Raw genomic sequence first — 19,984 nt, 5'->3', positions numbered from 1 at the left:
ATTTGCTTAGAAGTTTTCAGGTACATTTCATTGTTGGTCTCCATAAAGCTGAAATAGTGAACTCTAGGAAATTGGTCAATATATTTTATTTTATGTGTAATTTGTTCAGTTTAGTCTTTCAGAATTTGGAAAGCAATACTATTCTTTCTACCCTTGTAAACTGATTAAGGAATATAGAGTTTTTAGTATTTCTAAAAATGTGTTTTGTGTCAAATAATTTATAATTTTAGACAACATCCCTATCTATATTCTATTAATTGAAATAATAAGCCTGCAAATGCCAGGAAAGCACTGATTAAATAAATGCATTCTCTTCTAAATTATCACATGGATACTAGAGAAAAACTTCAGCCAACATAAAAGATAATGCTTGACTTTTTATATACAATTTCATTTTAATATTGCACACATATTCTATAGGTAAACAAAATTAACTAAAAAGTTTTAACTTTTACCTAACATAGATTTTAAGCTTATTCCGAGAGTTATTTATTGTTCCAAACGAATTTTCTTCAATATAGTTAAGCCAAAATTCTTACTGGTTATAAGTATTTCTTCTACCTTTTTACTTCACTGCTTTTGTTCATACCTTTTAATTTATTTCTAATAACAGCCTCAAGTCTGTACATGGGTTTTATAATTCTACTTCTTATTAAGTCTCATTCAGAGGTCCTTACCTCCATTAATTATTCACCAAATCTCTCCCACTGGAAATCATCATTCCCTCCTATGTATTGAAAGAACACTTCATCAGTCATTTCTTATATTCATTATATTATAATGTAGTGCATTATATTTGTGTTCTTATTTCATTTCTTATGTCAGACTGTAAGCCTTGTCAAGGTATTTATGTTTTATTTGATTTTCAGTTGCCAAAACATTTTAACTGAACTCATTTCATGTTCTTTCTCTCCTCTGGGATTTTCTCTTTCCTGCTAGATAGCCAACCTTTATCCTTTAGGGGAATACACTTGCTTTTTGGCTTTAGTGTTTTCATCAGATTTGGAGAATATCCAGTTATCATTACTTAAATTTTTATTTTTATTTTTTTTGCTGTTCCAATTTTCCAAAGTTTTAAAATAGGTATGTAATTAGGCCAGTTGAATTTTTCCCTAAGCTCACCAAAATGTTAATATTTGATATTTTTATATTTTTAAAAAACATTTGTCTCTGTGTGCTTCATTTTTCGATATATTATGCTGTTGCCCATCAACTATACTCTTGCAGGCAGGAAGCTGTAGCAATCCATGGAATTCTCCAGGCCAGAATACTGGAGAAGGTAGCCATTCCCTTCTCCTGGGGATCTTCTAAATCCAGGGATCAAACCCAGGTCGCCTGCATTGCAGGTGGATTCTTTACCAGATGAGCCACCAGGGAAGTTGCTCAGTTGCCTCCAATTCTTTGTGATGCCATGGACTGCAAACCCCCAGGCTCTGTCCTTGGAATTCTCCAGGCAAGAATACTAGAATGGGTTGCCATTTCTTTCTCCAAGAGATCTTCCCAACCAGGGTTCGAACCCGGGTCTCCTGCATTGTAGGCAGATTCTTTACCATCTAAGCCACCAGGAAAGCCTTGGTGGGTATAGTATGCTTAATAATAATTCATTTTAATATTTTAAATTATTTCCCAGTCTTTGTTCTTTTCTTTCAAGATACCTTTGACCTATTGCTCCTATTTTCTCCACTTTCTCAAATTCTCCCAAAACATTTGGCTATATTCTTTTAACTAAAATTTTATTTAAACAATATTTAATTTGAGAATAATTGAAATTTTCAAAAGATGCTGCTTTGACTGAATCACATAATACATCTCTTTTATTTAATCCTTTTTGTATTTTTCAATAGAATTTTTAGTTTTCTTTATGGATGTCAGTATCTTTCCTGCTTTGTTTATTTCTATGTATTGTTTATTAGTACATTTTAATGTTTATTGTGAGTAGTATGTTTTTGTCAGTGCTATTTTCTAACTTGTTTGTTAGATAAATGGAAAGCTTATACTATTAGCATATTTAGCCATTAACTGGCCATCTGTTACTCAATAATTATTCAAATGACATGATTAAAGATGTTGAACCGTTTTAGTTTGAAAAATTATCCTTATGACCTAATCAAGTTCATAAAATATAGTATAATAATACTAATGTTCTTTGTACCAAGTAATTATATTTGTGTTAAAAGTAAACAAAAAAAACCTACTGAAAGAAATTTTTCTGACTTTTTTTAAGATTGATGACACAAATTAAAAATAAGTGACAAAATTTAATACCCCATAAGCATCATACTGAGAACTTGTATTGCTGTGATTACCAGGCCAACATTAATGAAATTAAAATTTATTCATCCAACAAACATTTACTGAGTGTATACTATGTGCCTAGCACTTTTCAGTTGCTGGACATATAGAAGTCACCAACACAAACCAAAAGCAAAAATAAAGTCTATCTTTTTAAAAATTGTTAATGCAATGAAGAGAGATAAATGAAAAGCAAATAATTAGGAAAGTATATAAAATGTCAGATATGATATTGCAGTTCAGAAAAGTGAAGCAGAGAGACAGGAGATCAAGATTAACAATGAGTTAGCAATTTTCAATCATGAGACAAGAACTATTTCACTAGGAGATATTGATTGGTCTAAAATAGGGAAATTTGAGGAGACAGACAAGAGACCTTCTGGAAGGTAAAATAAATTTAAAAATGCAATAAGTATGGAAGTTTTTCAAGCAACCTATGGAGGTAATTATTTATTATTTATAATCTTATTAATAATAGTCTCAATTGGGGTAAGAGTTTGTTAGGGACACTGAGTCACTTCTAGGGTTTGAACTCTTGTGTATAAGATGAAGAAAAACAATCAAGACAGGAATATAAAAATTGTAATATAGTATATGTGATTACATTAAACAAATTTAACAGTTGTCATGCAAATTAATATAATAAATTTTATTATTCATAAAGTATTTATAGTATTTTGACTTCAAATCAATTCACTATATATTAGAAGTGATGTGATTCAGAGGGAATCATACAAGTCTAAAGCTGTAGGAAAACTTCTTTTTTTCAGGTCTGTTACTATATCTTTTTGATTACAACCATGAAACCTTTAGGGTTTCCCTGGTGGCTCAGAGGGTAAAGTGTCTGCCTGCAATGCAGGAGACCTGGGTTTGATCCCTGGGTTGGAAATGGCAACCCACTCCAGTTTTTTTCCTGGAGAATCCCATGGACAGAGAAGCCTGGTAGTCTACAGTCCATGGGGTTGCAGAGTCGGACATGACTGAGCAATTTCACTCACTCATGAAACACTTTTTACACAATGTGTCAAAAAAGTCACTTTATTATTTCAAGACATGAGGCCGATGAAAATGTAAGTCCTCAGTAAAATGATATTACAGATTTCCCCTCTCCCCTGCTCTTCTAATCCTTTTGTCTATCGGATTCAATTTTTTACAACAAGGGTAAAATATATTTTTTAAAGAAATAAAATTTTCTGTACTTTAAGTCCACAGAATGAACTTTTAAAAATCTAGATAAATTTGTTAAAATTTTACAAGTAATGCTAAAGATATTTTGCAAACGCACATGATGTAACAATTGTAATGAATGGAAAAATCTGATCACTGAGAATACCAGTGAGATGACAGCACAACTGAAGCATAGCAGCCTATACCAATTATTGACCATTATTGGTCTATATCACATTAATAAAAACATCTTCTCATTAACTACAGTCAATATGATGAACCCCAGTTTTTGGCATCTTCCTGATAGACATGAGTTGCTTTGAAAATTAAAGCACCATTCCATATCTGACTAGAACTTAAGATTCCTAACATCTTGTGGGATATTATTTTTCCAAGAACTTTTTCATGATCTATTCTTATTATTATTATATATTTTATTATTTTAATTAGGGGATAATTACTTTACAATATGGTGACTTTTTTTCCATACATCGAATCAGTATTAGGTGTATATAGGTGCCCTCCCTCTTGAACTTCCTCCCACCTCCTCCCCATCCCACTCTTCTAGGTTGTCACAGAGCACTGGCCTTGGGTTCCAAGCATCATACATGGACTCCCACTGGCTAACCATTTTACATACAGTAATGTGGTAAGAATGCAAACTGATACAGAGAACAGTATAGAGATTCCATAAAAAAACTAAGATAAAGCTACTATGATCTGTTCTTATATGCAGTAAATAAATATGAAATGATAGAGAAGGTAAGCAATTAAAATTTATTTTAATCCTGCCAGTATTGATTTTCTTTTAAAAATAGAGTTTATTAGCTGAAATAAATTAGATTAAAGCAGTATTTTGAATTAGATTTTTAAATGCTATAGAGAGAATTTTATTCAAAACCTTTCAATATTGTTAAGTTTTCAATTTACTTTCATTGATCCCAAATGCCAGATTTTTTTTTAAGAAAGCAGATACAATGTCTTATGCAAGCTGCAGTGATTTACAACAATACTTTCACTTAGAATCACATGGAGAACTCCACAGCCCATTCTACACATATTGATTCAATTGATTTTGAGGGCACTGGTACACATGTGTGCATGTGCGCGTGCGTGCGCACACACACACACACACACACACACACATCAAGTTCCACTAGTCTAGGGAATTCTGGCTGAAGTTAGAAAGATAGTCAGGTGGGAATCCTTATTACATTATTACACAATAAAAACTTTCTATTCAAAATATGGATCAGCAACATAAAGATCTTCTGGGAATTTGTTAAAAATGCAAAATCTTGGGCCCTATCCCAAATCTACTGGTTTAGAATATGAACTTAAAAAGACTCTCAAATAGAACTCAAAAAGAACTTTCGGGTATTTTTATGAGATCCCCCACTCCTGTGAAAGATACCTTTCTTACTTCCTGGAGTTAATCAAGCTCAATCCAGGAATCATGTGAAACTGAGATAAAAAACAATACAATCTATTAATTTATATTATTTAAATATGATATACAATTATTCTCAGGATAGTTATATTCAGTTATTCTCTCAAAGTAGTCAAGTTATATAAATAACAGAATCATAACCAGAAATCATAATCATAATCAGAAATTATGGTAGTTGTGGAATTAGAACCAGAAAAGTTTTCAGCTAAGATGCATTTTTCACTATGAGAATACTGTTGCTGCTTGGGAAATATTTGAAACCTCTTGGCTGCAACACAATCTTCATGATAGTGAACTAGAAACTTGAAAAGTTCCTTATAGGGAAAGAATTTTCAGTCTCTCAACACTTTTGCTCTATAATTGCTGTTTATTTGCATGCTTTGCATGACTCATTCATTTCTTCATACTTCTGAAGAGGAGCAGAATATGCCGTTCCAGAATATGTCTCTTTGGCAAAACAGTATTTTTTGAGATGATTGTTTTAAGAGACAGCATAAACAGGAGAAGCTTTACAAACAGAGTAGAAGTTACCCTTTTGCAAGGGACATTTACCTTTATAAAGAAAATCTCTGTTTATGTTTCCCTCTCTTTACAAGGAAGCGAATCTTGTTTTTCAGGCCCTAAGACATGTCCAGCTTTATGCCACTCCATGGACTGCAGCACACCAGACTTCCCTGTCCTTCACTATTTCCCAGAGTTTGCTCAAGCTCATATTCATTGAATCAGTGATGCCATCCAACCTTCTCATTCTCTGTTGTCCCCTTTTCCTTCTACCTTCACTCTCTCCCAGTATCAGGGTCTTTTCCAGTGAGTTGGCTCTTCATATCAGGTGGCCAAAGTACTGCAGTTTCAGCATCAGTTCTTCCAGTGAATATTCAGGGTTGATTTCCTTTAGGATTGACAAGTTTGATATCCTTGCTATCCAAGAGACTCTCAAGAGGCTTCTCCAGCACAGTTTGAAAGCAATAGTTCTTTGGTGCTCAGCCTTTTTTACTGTCCAGCTCCTCACATCCATTCATGACTACCGGAAAAACCATATCTTTGACTATACGGACCTTTATCAGCTAAGTAATATCTCCAATGTTTAATATGCTGTACTATTGTTTTTGACTACTCCTCCCTTTTCTCTGCATCCCCTCCCTTCCCTGATTAGCCACTGTTTGAACCTGCCCTTTGGAACTCGGGGAAGGCCATGAATGTTGGAATCTTATCTACTCCCTACAAAAAAGAAAAGGGGGACAGATAGTCTTCTGTGCCCAGGAGCCCCTCAGACCTGCTCAGTTTCAACAGGGAAAGGGAAGAGGGGATATAGGTATGTTAAGAGAGAGTAAATTATTTTGGGGCTTCCTTGATGGCTCAGATGGTAAAGACTCTGCCTGCATTGCAGGAGACCCAGGTTTAATCCCTGGGTGGGGTGAATCCCCTGGAGAAGGAAATGGCAACCCACTCTAGTATCCTTGCCTAGGAAATCCTCTGGACAGAGAAGCCTGGCAGGCTACAGTCCCTGGGGTTTCAAACAGTTGGACACAACGGGGTGACTAATGCTTTCACTTTCTTTTCAAGTTAGTGTTAGGAAACACTTGGGGCCTTAGAAGAATAGATGGGAGGCAAGGCTTGTGACACAGGGAGTCTGGGTGTCAATTTCTAGTCTCCTTTCCTGTGACAAGAATCAATCTTCCCTCAGTGATGAAACTTCCAGGCAGTGGCCCTTGAACAATTGATTTACTTTTGGAGAATCTGCCTTTAGGCAGATAAAGGCATTCAGAGAAAGAGAAAGCTTCTCTCTGCATTTGCTGTTTTTGCAAGTGCTTATAGCTTAAAATAATTAATATGCTAAGTGGCATACTTTTGGGTGGTATATTCTGCTACTCTTCACATATATTTGCTCAACCACTACAGTAATGTCTGATTACATTTTGGACTTTCCAGTACACATTTTTAAATGATGCTTTAGATAAGCATAATGACATTATTTTTCATCTCAAGAGTTATAGAGAAAATAACAGTTTCCTATAGCACCAAAACACACTAGAATCATCTGCAAATCTTTCACAAGTAGAGCTTATCATGAACCAGTTGCATTAGAATGTCTGGAATAAGGCTTGAATATTAATATCTTAATTAATAATACCTATCAGGATATGATAATACCTATCAGGATATGAAGAAGGCTGAGCGTCGAAGAATTGATGCTTTTGAACTGTGATGTTGGAGAAGACTCTTGAGAGTCCCTTGGACTGCAAGGAGATCCAACCAGTCCATTCTGAAGGAGATCAGCCCTGGGATTTCTTTGGAAGGAATGATGCTAAAGCTGAAACTCCAGTACTTTGGCCACCTCATGCGAAGAGTTGACTCATTGGAAAAGATTTTGATGCTGGGAGGGATTGGGGGCAGGAGAAGAAGGGAGGATGAGATGGCTGGATGGCATCATTGACTCGATGGACGTGAATCTGAGTGAACTCCGGGAGTTGGTGATGGACAGGGAGGCCTGGCGTGCTGCGATTCATGGAGTTGCAAAAAGTTGGACATGACTGAGTGACTGAACTGAACTGAACTGATCAGGATATTCCGATGTCTAGCAAAATGAAACACAACACCAAAAGCACAGCAAAAATTAATGCCTAAAATGCACTGACAACTTAGTAGGTTATCCCCTTTACCCAGCATTACTATAGTTATTAAAATCTCCTCTTGGAATTTTTCTAGTCAGAAAAGTGGTCTTCAAAAGAAAACTAGACACCTTGATTTATATATTTTTAAAATGTATAATTAGATTTGTTCAAAAGCATTTCAAGGTGGATATTTAAAAATTGAATTTAAAAATAATCCAGCACATCTAAGTAGCAAAAGTATTTATCATATATGAGTTCTTTCAAATGTTTAGTTGTGTGGATTGAAAACAGAATCTATACTTGTGATGATATATATTAAACATTTAATACTTCTTTCTTAATTCTTAATAATCATAATTTTAAATATTTTATTAAGTGAATATGCTGTTTTATTAAATATGTATGTCTAAAATGATATATGATTTAATCACTGGGCTTCCCAGGTGGTACTAGTGGTAAAGAACCTGCCTGCCAATGCAGATGGGGATTCAATCCCTGGGTCATAAAGATCCTCTGGAGAAGGGCATGGGAATACACTCCAGTATTCTTGCCTGGAGAATCCCATGGACAGAGGAGCCTGTTGGGCTATAGTCCATAGTCACAAAGAGTCAGACATGACTGAAGCAATTTAGCATGCAGGCACATATTACCCTGATTTCAAATTATTTGGATCTATTCCCAGATATCAGATCAAATATTTGACACTTGATAATAAATAAATTTTATATTTTACCTAAAGTTATTGAAGTAACATTATATAAAAATTTAAATAACTTTTCAAAATTTTTGTCTGTACATAACCATGTTTTGTGTATTCTTTGCTCAAATCTGGAGCATTATGAGACATTCTGATATGTATATTAACTAACAGTGACCAAAAGGTAAAACCTTAAAATGTCTCCAGGAATAATCAATAATCTTACATATATAAACATTTTTTTTTTTTTTGGCCAGGGCTATGGTGGCTATATTGCATCCATGATCTTAAAATCAGATGAAAAACTTTTTAAATGTGGATCTGTGATTGCACCCATTATAGACTTGAAGTTGTATGGTGAGTACTTCCTACAGACTGACCTAAAATAATGTATCGATTTATAGAAACAAAAGTCCTCATGTAGAGATGCTCAATCGAGGTCGTTTACCATGTACCTTCAGAGATGTTTTCAACAGTTTATCACCTCTCTGATTCAATCAGTTTTACTCGTGCATGACAATGAAATGTGAACAGTAGAAACTAAATAATGAAATGTGCTAGTCAAATGGGTTTTAGTGTATCCTTAAATTTCTGTTTTATTGGATCACAGCCTCAGCTTTCTCTGAAAGATATCTTGGTATGCCATCAAAAGACGAAAGCACATACCAGGTAACTAACTTAAAAACATTGAATAAAGAATAGTATTTTTATTCTAAAAATTCTGAATGCAAATATAGGTAAATCTCTATATACAGATTTCTGTGTTTTTATTTATAGGCATCTAGTGTGCTACATAATATTCATGGCTTGAAAGAAGAAAATATATTAATAATCCATGGGACTGCTGACAGTAAGTAGCTACTTAGTGACATTTGCTGCTACTGATTGAAGGAGTCTGATCTTGAACAAAGGGGCACCTCCAAGGATTTGCTTACAGGAGGGGCTATAACCTTCTGGGGAGGAGAGCAGAAGAGAATGGCACAAGCAATCTGATACCTGATAGAAAGTGGGCAGAGGACAGAAGGACATCAGGACTAAGAGTGGAGGAGGCAACGGGGCTTGATGGCAGCCACTGTGCAGTGAAACTCTGTGATGATGGAAATGTCTGTGCAGCTGAACACAGTAACCACTGGCCATGTGCACTTGACATGCTTAGTATGACTGAGAAACTGAATTTTTACATTTTATTTAATTGTAATTAACAAATATAAATAACCATGTGTGGTTAGTCACTACTAGGATCACGTTGTTCAGCATACTGCAAATGGACTCTAACCTGAAAAGCAACAGCATAGCAAAAGGTGCCAGCACTGAGATGAAATTCTGATGAGATTTCTCACTTAAGTTAAAACAAAAAACCAAAAAAAACACTTTTATATCATCTCCTTTTTTATTGTTTTATACATTGGAGATGGATGTGATTGATATGACTGGTAATAAATAATATCATTTTATATTCACCTGAAGTGTTTGTGGCTCAAAGAAATTATATCTTTTTTCACATTACTTTATGTGAAATTTTACAACAGAAGGCTGAGTATTTATAGCTCCACTCACAGATGAGAAAAATCAATTTCAAGGAGGAAACTGATTTATCCAAGGCTACCTGGCAAGTGAACAAAGAGAAGCAAAGCCTTGAAGCAATATTTCCTAAATCTTAAACTTGTTTTTGTCAGTCCACTCTGCCTTGCCTCAGTATTTTTATCCCATTTTACAGAGAATATTACTAACAAGGTCTTACAGTGAAGATAACACTAGCCTTCAAACTTGACTTTTAAGCATGTCAGGTCATAGTTAAAATAGTTAAATCAGAGCTCATATCAATACCGATATACAAGATGTATATTTTATGTATATAGTATATATGTGAATAAATAGGTAAATGAGGGAGAAGAGACAAATCTGCCTTAGGTAGATTTCCAAACCATTTTCGTAGGTGCCCCACCTCAAAGAGGCAAAGCTTAATCCTCCTCCCTTCACCCGTTTGATTTGCTTCAAAAGACAACTGACTGATGCGAGCGTGTGGAGTAGCACAGGGAACTGGCAGTGCTCTGTGCTATGCTTCACCCAGCTGATAAAATGTAAGCAGAACTTCAACACCAGTCACTTCAAAGGAAATGCGCCTATGTGTTTGCACACACACACACACACACAAATGTACTCACACACACACATTCACATATTCCATAGGGGACTGGTAGATTATAGGCAGTCAGTCAATAGTAATATAATACTACCATTGTTAGGATTATCTTTCAAAATTATCGTCAAATCAGGAAACTCAACCAACTAGACTTAATGCCTCTATTTAGTTTTAAGAAGGGATACATGGGAATTATCAACACGCTTTGCACTAGAAACTAAACAGGGAAAAAAAAAAACAACTGGAAAAGCCATTTGGACATTTATTTTCAGCTTTATCCATAAAGCTGAATGGTGGAGTCTCTTTCAGTTTGTTTTCTACAATAAACAAATACGGTATATAGAGTATCATTTTACCTCAGTCATTACCCTATTTATTAGCATTTCTGGTAGCTTACCTTTATGGAGCAATTTGCACAGTTATTTAGAAATGACAAGGTAATTTTCCCATTAAGTACAATAAGAGAATGTTGGGAAAGATTACGAGACTTTTAAAAGATGAAAATGATTATTTGGAGTCTTTTATTGTCTGCTCTGTGGCAGGATCAATCAGTGCCATAGCATTAGAGCCATGAAGTCTAAATTATTGGTAAGGCTGCCCTACTTTTACAAAGACAGTTGGAAAAAGTTAGCTTAAAAGTTATTTACAGAAATTTAAAGATTCACAGGTTAAGAATGTACAGCCAAGGCAGCCTATGAGCAAAATGCTCTACAGAATTATTGAAGTGCTTTGCCCCAGTCTTCACAGCTAGTTCAGGTCAATGTTGCTGCGCACACGCAGGCTGCTGTGCTACTTATTTCAGTTTTGTAACTGAGTTTCAGGGAGTAGCAAGTCAGAAGGAAAGAGGAGAAACCAATATGGTCCACATTAAATGTTAGCCCTGAGTAATGAGATATGCATGCTATTTTCTCAAGATGTGCTTTTCTTCCTAATTTGATATAAAGCAGAATGTCAGTGTTTGAGATTGACCCTAGTAATCCTCAGAAACGAAGAAGGCTGGTTTGCTGTATTACTATCCAGACAGGCATTCACTCTGTTAAAATTATTATCATGGTATAAAATACGTGAATAATTAGAAATAATAAATGACATTCAGTAAAGTAAATCTAACCACAATTCTGTAGAGTAAGTAGAGACTTAGTAGTAACTCCTGCTTTAATGTATTTTTTATAATGTGAAGCTCAAAGTTTTATTACCATTGTATGGACTGGCTTTCCAGATAAAGCTAGGTATCAGTCTTTTAAATGTGCACTGGATGTAACGTAAAATACTTAATTTCTTTGAAAAAATGTTATAGAAATGTTCTAACCCTGAAAAATGTATTTCCTTCAATATCATAATTTAATTTCTTGCAGCCAAAGTCCATTTCCAACATTCAGCAGAATTAATCAAACACCTAATAAAAGCTGGAGTGAACTATACTATGCAGGTAAGCCACTTTTTCAGAAGAATGTGTTGTTTTACCTTAGTTTCTTGTTGTGAGATACAGAACACAGTTTTTGTATGATTCCATCTCCCACCCTTTTATTTGTTGTTTTTTTTGTTCTTTTTTTTTTTTTTTACCAAATTGTCTTTACTTCCTTTTTACAGTGAGAATGTAGATCATCTTGTTTTACATGTGAATTGCATAAACTCTTTCAAAAATGCTTGTTTCTCAGACGTTTACTCATATCACTGATAAGAAATTCTTTTAAAATGATAAATTTTATTTCCCTTCTTGTCCCTTTGTCTTTCTGTCTGTCTCCATTACTCTTTGAGTAAATATCACAAGAAAAAAGGGAAAAGAGAAAACATCATTTCCATTTCTGCATTCAACCATACTTAGTAAATATTTATCAAGGACATAATTTACATGGGTCTCTATACTAAATGGATCAAGAAGACATAGTTTAAACATCAAAGAACTTTCAGTCTGATGGAGTAGTTAGAAAGGGAAATAAAGTTACTTTCATTCCTAAGCATTTGGAAGAACTAAAAGTGATTCAGCTTATCAAAAATATAGGTACCACGATTAGAATGATGAAAAATGAAGCTGTAGCAATAAACAGATGGAGGGTCATGGCACTGACGATAAGACTGTGAGGCTTTATTTACTCAGAGGGAAATGTGGCACTAGCTAAAAACTTTATACCCAGGAATTGATGTGACAATATTTTCACTTATATTTTAAAAAAAAATCACTGATGTTGTTGATATTGGAAAGGACACTGTCAAAGTAAAAATTTCATTGTGCAAAAGTAGACGAAAAAGGAAAATTTTGTTTGGGACTACTGTAATAAGGGAGGAAGACTAAACTCAACTTTTTTGAAACAAAGGGCTGGGGAGTTTTTAAGAGTCCGCATGGAGGGATTCATTGGTCCTGGTGTTTGGTAACAGGCCAAGGAAAAGTAAAGTAAGGAAAAGTAAGGAAAGGAAAGGAAAAGTAAACTTCCTTGTGCGTTTATGGTAAGAGATAGTTTTACAACTTGGAGACTGGGAAATGGGGATGCTCTCTCCTTCAGTGTTTACATTTCAAAGTGATGGTTTCCAGGACTTCCCTGGTGGTCCAGTGGTTAAGAGTCAGTGCTTCCAATGCAGGGGGTGCAGGTTTCATTTCTGGTCTGGGAACGAAGTTGCCACATGTTGTATGGTGCAGTCCCCCTGCCCCCCAAAATAACTAAAAGTAAAAAAAGAAGATAAAAAAGAAAGAGAGAGATGGTTCCCAAGTCCTTGAGAAAGATATTTCCTGGATTGTAAAACTGGCAAAAGTCTGAAAGAAGATTTATATAAATTTCAAAGGGGAAGAGAATGAACTTACAGTTGCCAGTTTTCTACATTAAATATTCTAAAGGGAGGTCAGAGGCCTATAGTCAGGATGAAACTGTCTAAAATGTAGCTAAATTGATATTAATACCATCTTGTTCAATGTGAACATAGACAGCTCTAACTTTTTGGAAAACAAATCCTAGTTTATTTACTTTATTTATTTATTTTTTGGCTTGCAGGATCTTAGTTCCCCAACCAGGGATTAAACTCCAGGCCCAAGGCAGCAAAAGGGCAGAATCCTAACCACTGGAACACCAGGGAATTCCCAACAAATCCTAATTTACAGACACAAAATTGCATTTTGTCTCAAGTGTCTTATTTTGATCTAATTAAAATAAAAATGAAACATTTAATATGAAAGACTCAGAACTGAATACCATGAGATTTTGGTTAAATATTGTTTTCCAGAGTTCCCTTGCCATGGAGCTGAAGTAATGAATTCTGAGAGAGAAGGCTTTCTTTGACAACTTTAAATCTCCTTTCCATTCAATATCTTAGGTCTACCCAGATGAAGGCCATAACGTATCTGAGAAGAGCAAGTATCATCTCTACAGCACAATTCTCAGATTCTTCAGCGATTGTTTAAAGGAAGAAATACCAGTGTTACCACAGGAACCAGAAGAAGATGAATAAAGGACCCTATTTATATAGAGCTGAAAGGGATATTGAGGCTCAGTGCAACCTAACCAAGAGACTGTAATATTGTAGATGCTCCAGAATTTCAAGGGCAGCTTAAGGAGATGACGCTGGAACAGCACACTCAGAGACAATGAACTAGAATTTGAGTACAGAGGTCCATGTCTACTGTGTTGCCAAGGGTGCAGAACCTGTTTCTTTGTGTAAGAAAAGTCAAAGGGTTGGTTTCCGGGGAGAAATTAGTTTTGCATTAAAGTAGGAGTAGTGCATGTTTTCTTCTGTTACCCCCCTATTTGTTCTGTAATTAATTGCTCTCATTTTAATTTCAGTGGCCACCACCATCTTTGCATATAATGCACCAACTTCTCAGTACTACAGTCCCTGATCCTTGATGGCCAAGCTGCAATCTAACACTTTACTGTACCTTTAAAATAAGTGCAATTCCTTCATTGTCTATTATGATGCTTAAGAAAAGAGTCAGTTAATAAAACCAGAGTATTTTATGTAACTTCTGTTTATAAAAAGACATTTTTAAATGGGTCACAGATCATGTAGAAATATGGGTTTCAGCACCTTCCAAAGTTCAGCCAGTTATCAGTAGATACAATATCTTTAAGTCAACACATGAGTGTATGTCTCACAATATGTATACACACGTGTGCATATGCAGTCAATAAATCTATCTTTACATGTTATTTATGCTACAAAGGATAAACTTGATGACTTAGAAGAGATGCTTATAGGCTGTAATGGATGCTTTGTTTAATGAGCCAAATATGATGAAATTTTTTTTCAATTCAAATTCTAGCTGTTGCTTTCCTATAAATGTTTGGGTTATGTTTGGTATTGTTTTTAGTGGTTAATAGTTTTCTAGTTGCAGTTTAATTTTTTGAATATGATACCTTGTCACATGTAAATTAGGTACTTAAATATTAAATTATAGTTTCTGATAAAGAAATTTTGTTAACAATACTATACCACTGAGTGCTATTTTGCTCTTTTGGTGGAAAACACTTTTTTAAAACACTTAATCCTTTTTCTTCTCTCAATGAAAAACCAATTCTCATTTTCATTGTAAAAGCAAAGAGCTGGATTATTTCATTTGCCAGTTCTTATTTAGTATCCCGTGCCTGCCCAATACATCTGTTACTGTTTAATTTAAATCCTTCTGGTGAGATTCAGAAATGAAATACTTTTTATTCATTGGCCAAAAAAGTTTACAAACAACAGTGTTTACTATTTAAGGCACAAAATGCATTAATTTCTGTGCTGTGTTGATTTGCAGGAGTGAGTAATTGAGAGTGTAAAATAAACTTGACTGTAATGAAGTCAATTTAAGTCATGAGAATATTAACTTTTCTGACAAAAGTCAAAAAATATCTTCTCATTTCACTGGAGGGATCTTCCAGAAGAGATGTCCAAAAGTCAAGCACAGAAGTTCAGATAAATCTAGGCAGAAGACTGGGTTTTTTTTGGTTTTAAAAAGTCCTTAGGACAGGCTAGATTATGATGACATCAGAATACCAGGAGGAAACTTAAAAATTTCATGGAATTGCTCAGTAACCCTCTTGTTTTATGAAGGCATCGACACCAAAATCTGGGTGTTTGGAAACACATAAGTCATTTTTTGGGCATTCTGCTTTTCTCTTGTATTCTTTGAAGCTGCATCTTCACTGCTGTGTTGGATTCCATTTAAAATGGGAAAAATTTTTGAAAGACCCATTTCAGGTCTTTTTCAAGACTAGGAAAACATATAAAAAAAAAAAGTATAATGTTTAAAAAAATAAGTGTAAAAGGAAAGTTTTGCCTATTTTATTAAGATGGAAATTTCTTTTTTAGGCTGATTTAGTCCAATTGAAGCTTTTTAATCAATATTTTAAATTTCAACAACTAGAGTTTTTATGATGCAAATAATTATGTTGTTTGAAAGATGTGGTGTTATTGTCTATTTGAGTAACATTTAAAAAGTATTTACCTTTTACTGTTCATCATTTCTCCTGTTTTATTATTATTATCAGTGTTTATTTTTCAATTAATTTAATACAGCTTCTAACATGAAAGATGTTAGTCTGGAACCCGCTTTCACCTTGAAGGTTAAATAGATATCCAGTGAAAACTACTGATTAGTAGGAAGGTGGAAAATTGTTTTTCTGTGATTATCTGGCTTTTCATAATTGGGCTATTTTGGATAAGGGAGATGCTCACTAAAACACACAGGCATCAAATATTAAAGGAATCATCTAACTGGATTTTGTCCTTTATACATTTGCCCTTGGTCATAGTCTCACTATTTCATATGTGTTCATAAATTCTAATAGTTTCCTAGAACTTTCCAAGTATTATTTCCAGGAGCAAGCTTTCAAAGTGCTGTTTTCCCCCTAAAGTTAAAAAAGAAAAAAATGACTCAAAATAAACTTCCATAAGTTTATGGAACTCAAAATAAGTTCCATAAAAGAAAGGTAAGCAGTATTCAGTCATCCACAGAGATGAGCATATAATATTTTGAAGCTATTTTAAAAAAAGAAAGCAATTTCTCATCTTAATTGTCTCCATTGAGGTTTCTAAGTCAACACTTGGGACTAAATAGGCTTTGTGGATTGTTTCAGTTTCTTGACAGAATTTAGGGCAGAGGACTCACTTCAAAACATGAATCTCAGGCCTCCCTGGTGGCTCAAGGGTAAAGAATTTGGCTGCCCATGCAGGAAACTGTTTCGATCCCTGGTCCCAGAAGATCCCTCCTGCCACAGAACAGCTAAGTCCATGTGCAACAACTACTGAGCCTGTGCTCTAAAGCTAGGGAAGTGAAACTACTAAAGTCCACGCACCCTAGAGCCTGTGCTTCACAACATGAGAAGCCACCAAAATGAGAAGCTCATATATCACAGCTAGAGAAAAGTCCCTGCAGCAATGGAGACCCAGCATGGTCAAAAATAAATAAATAAATAAATTTATGAAACAGACAAAAAAACATGAACCTCAGTTCACCTGGAGGATGTGTCTTCTTGATTGGATGTTTAGCACTGAAATCACCACTGAGGGTCTCACAGTGGTAGATCTACCAGAACGAGATGACAAACTTTTGTCTTTGCCATAAAGAAAATTACTTGAGCCATGGAGCTCAAAATGGGAGGCTTTGAAACAGAAGTATCTGGGACTGAATCGCTTTCAAATCTCAAGAGTCATTGAGGACACATGACTGCTATTAAGAATCATGTATGAAATGCCACTTGTCAACTAAAAATATAGTCTCTTAAAGTAGAGAGTTATTTTATTTGGTGAGAATGTTAAGGACTCTGAGCTTGGAAGATAGCATCCCAGTAGCTCTGAGAAAACTGCTCCAAGGAGGCAGGAGGGGGAGTCAGGCTATCTACAAGTTTGTAACAAATGGAGCAGGCAGTCTGAACAGCAAAGATTATTGTGAGGTAAGAAAAATCAGATATCAGGTTAAGGAATGTTGCATTCTATGTATGGGAAGATGCAAGGCTCTGGGCTCACTGAATGGACTCTTTTCATAACGCACCTCAGCTATCTGGGGCCAATCCTCTTTCATTGTTCACCTTAAGGAGTGGCAGATGGCTGCTTCTTGCATTCCCCCAGCTCCTCAGCAGTCATCAAGGGGAATGGCAGCATCTGCTGGATAGCAGTTTTGGAAGCCCTCATTCACATTTGGAGGCCAGAAATTTCTGATGGCTGTGACATTTCTTGTATATTGGTATGACAGGAGATATTTTCATTTCACACACTTCTGCCCTTCCTCACATGGTTTAATCACCTACACATCCTGCAGCAACCAGCATTGTAGTAAATAAACCCTGACACCTCAGCTGGGCTCTTTCTCACTTTCTCTTCTCTGCTGCTAATGTTGTCTATCTGCTAGAACCAACAGTCTCATCACTTACAAACTACAAACCTATATGACAATTTAATGGCTCCACAGAAATCCAATTAATGGAAGACAGAAGCAGCTGACTATATGTTCCCCTTTTCCTTCCCTTAAACATTCTACATGGTTCTTAAAGTCCCCATGAAACTCAACTGCCCACATCTATACATACTTCGATGTCCCTCTTCCCTATTTCTAGCTTCTCAGTCCTATTTTCTAGAATTACTTCCCAAAATAAACTACCTGTGCACCAATGTTGAAATCGGTTTTACTTTCTGTGGGAACACTTTCTTCCCACCAGAGCATATCACTGTGAATACGACAGGATGAAGAAATAGTATGAGAATAAAGAAGTGGTTTCTTTTCAGGTTGGAAACTGTTACTACCCAAAAGTTATTGTACTTTTACTGAATACCAAGCATGCAGCAAGGACTTTATATTATTTATCAAATTGAATCTTTTCAACATGCTCTGAAATAGGTATTATGATTCCTATTTTATGGATAAAGAAATTGAGTCTCAGATAAGTATGTAACTTGTCAAATTTGCATAATTAATGAATTGTTTTCATTCAGGTGCTAAGTCCTATCTCATTCTTTGCTGCCCCAAGAGCTGCAGCATGTCAGGCTTCCCTGTCCTTCACCATCTCCCAGACTTTGCTCTAACTCATATCCATTGAGTTGGTGATACCATTCAACCATCTCATCTTCTGTCACCCCCTTCTCCTCCTGCCCTCAATCTTTCCCAGCATCAGGGTCTTTTCCAGTGAGTCAGCTCTTCATACCAGGTAGCCAAACTATTGGAGCTTGAGCTTCAGTGTCAGTCCTTCCAATGAATATTCACAATTGATTTCCCTTAGTATTGACTGGTTTGCTCTTGCAGTCCAAAGGACTCTCAGTAGTCTTCTCCAGCATCACAGTTCAAAAGCAACAATTTTTCATTGCTCAGCCTTCTTTATGGTCCAAATCTCACTATATGTACCTTTGTCAGCAAAATGATGTCTCTACTTTTTAATATGCTTTCTAGGTTTGTCATAGCTTTCCTCCCAAGAAGCAAGTGTCTTTTAATTTTATGGCTGCAGTCACTATCCACAGTTACTTTGGAGCCCAAGAAAATAAAATCTGTCACTGTTTTCCACTTTCTCCACTTCTATTTACCATAAAGTGATGAGACTATTTGCCATGACCTTAGTTTTTTGAATATTGAGTTTTAAGTAAGCTTTCTCACTTTCCTCTTTCACTCTTAATCAAGAGGCTCTTTAGCTCCTCTTTGTTTTCTGCCTCCAGCTTGAGCTTCATCCAGCCAGACAATTTGCATGATGTACTCTGCATAAAAGTTAAATAAGTAGAGTGACAATATACAGCCTTGATGTACTTCTTTCCCAATTTTGAGCCTGTCTGTTCCATGTTGTTACAGGTTTCTCAGGAGACAGGTAAGGTGGTCTGGTATTCCTCTCTTTCAGAATTTTCCAGTTTTTTATGATCCACACAGTCAAAGAAAATTTGGTCTCTGGTTCCTCTAAATCTAGCCTTTTCTAAATCCAGCTTGTACATGTGGAAGTTCTCTGTCCATGTACTGTTGAAATCTAGCATGAAGAATTTTGAGCATGATCTAGCTAACATATGAAATGAGTGTAATTGTGCTGTAGTTTGGACATTCTTTGGCATTGCCCTTCTTTGAGATTGGAATGAAAACTGACATTTTCAGAACTGTGGTCACTGCTGAGTTTTCCAGATTTGCTGAGTGCAGCACTTTAATAACATCATTATTAATGAGTAAATACCATAAAACCCAGCTCAAGCCAACTTAGGAACCCATTCTGTTCTAAACTATTCCTGAAATGAGGAAAGTTTTAACTCATGTTCACCTCAACTGAGAATAGATTTTAAATATTTAAACATTTAGTTAGAGATATTGTTAGGATAATTTGATAGCAATAATGCTGAAAGGTAAATGATAGTCCAGTGTACAATATTGCCATGTTTGAAGTTACATGGTTTCCCTAAGGTCAAGAGTATATATGTAATATTAAAACGTTTTATTTTTCTGCTGGGGATATGTAACAGCTATCTCTATCCATTCAAACACTTGCTCAGAGAAATCATAACTTTATGCCTGGGAAATTGTAAGTAAATTCCCTTGCTCTGGCATTAACCTGCTGCTGCTGCTGCTAAGTTGCTTCAGTCGTGTCCGACTCTGTGCAACCCCATAAACGGCAGCCCATCAGGCTCCCCCGTCCCTGGGATTCTCCAGGCAAGAACACTGGAGTGGGTTGCCATTTCCTTCTCCAATGCATGAA

At 35.5% G+C, this 19,984-nt stretch overlaps 1 protein-coding gene across 2 annotated transcripts in view; it reads left to right on the top strand.

Moving 5' to 3' along the window:
- Positions 1-15,787, top strand: part of DPP10 (dipeptidyl peptidase like 10) — a 771,622-nt gene extending 755,835 nt beyond the window's left edge. For both annotated transcript variants that reach the window (XM_005676208.3, XM_005676210.2), the window contains exons 22-26: positions 8,476-8,575; positions 8,829-8,887; positions 8,996-9,068; positions 11,717-11,790; positions 13,665-15,787. In XM_005676208.3, coding sequence (XP_005676265.1) covers positions 8,476-8,575; positions 8,829-8,887; positions 8,996-9,068; positions 11,717-11,790; positions 13,665-13,799 — 441 coding nt within the window. In that variant the 3' untranslated portion in view covers positions 13,800-15,787. The remainder of the gene's footprint in view (positions 1-8,475; positions 8,576-8,828; positions 8,888-8,995; positions 9,069-11,716; positions 11,791-13,664) is intronic.

This window comes from Capra hircus, chromosome 2, assembly GCF_001704415.2.
Source record: "Capra hircus breed San Clemente chromosome 2, ASM170441v1, whole genome shotgun sequence".
NCBI lineage: Eukaryota > Metazoa > Chordata > Mammalia > Artiodactyla > Bovidae > Capra > Capra hircus.
The sequence above is the reverse complement of the archived record's forward strand: the minus strand, read 5'-3'. Positions and strand labels throughout refer to the sequence as shown.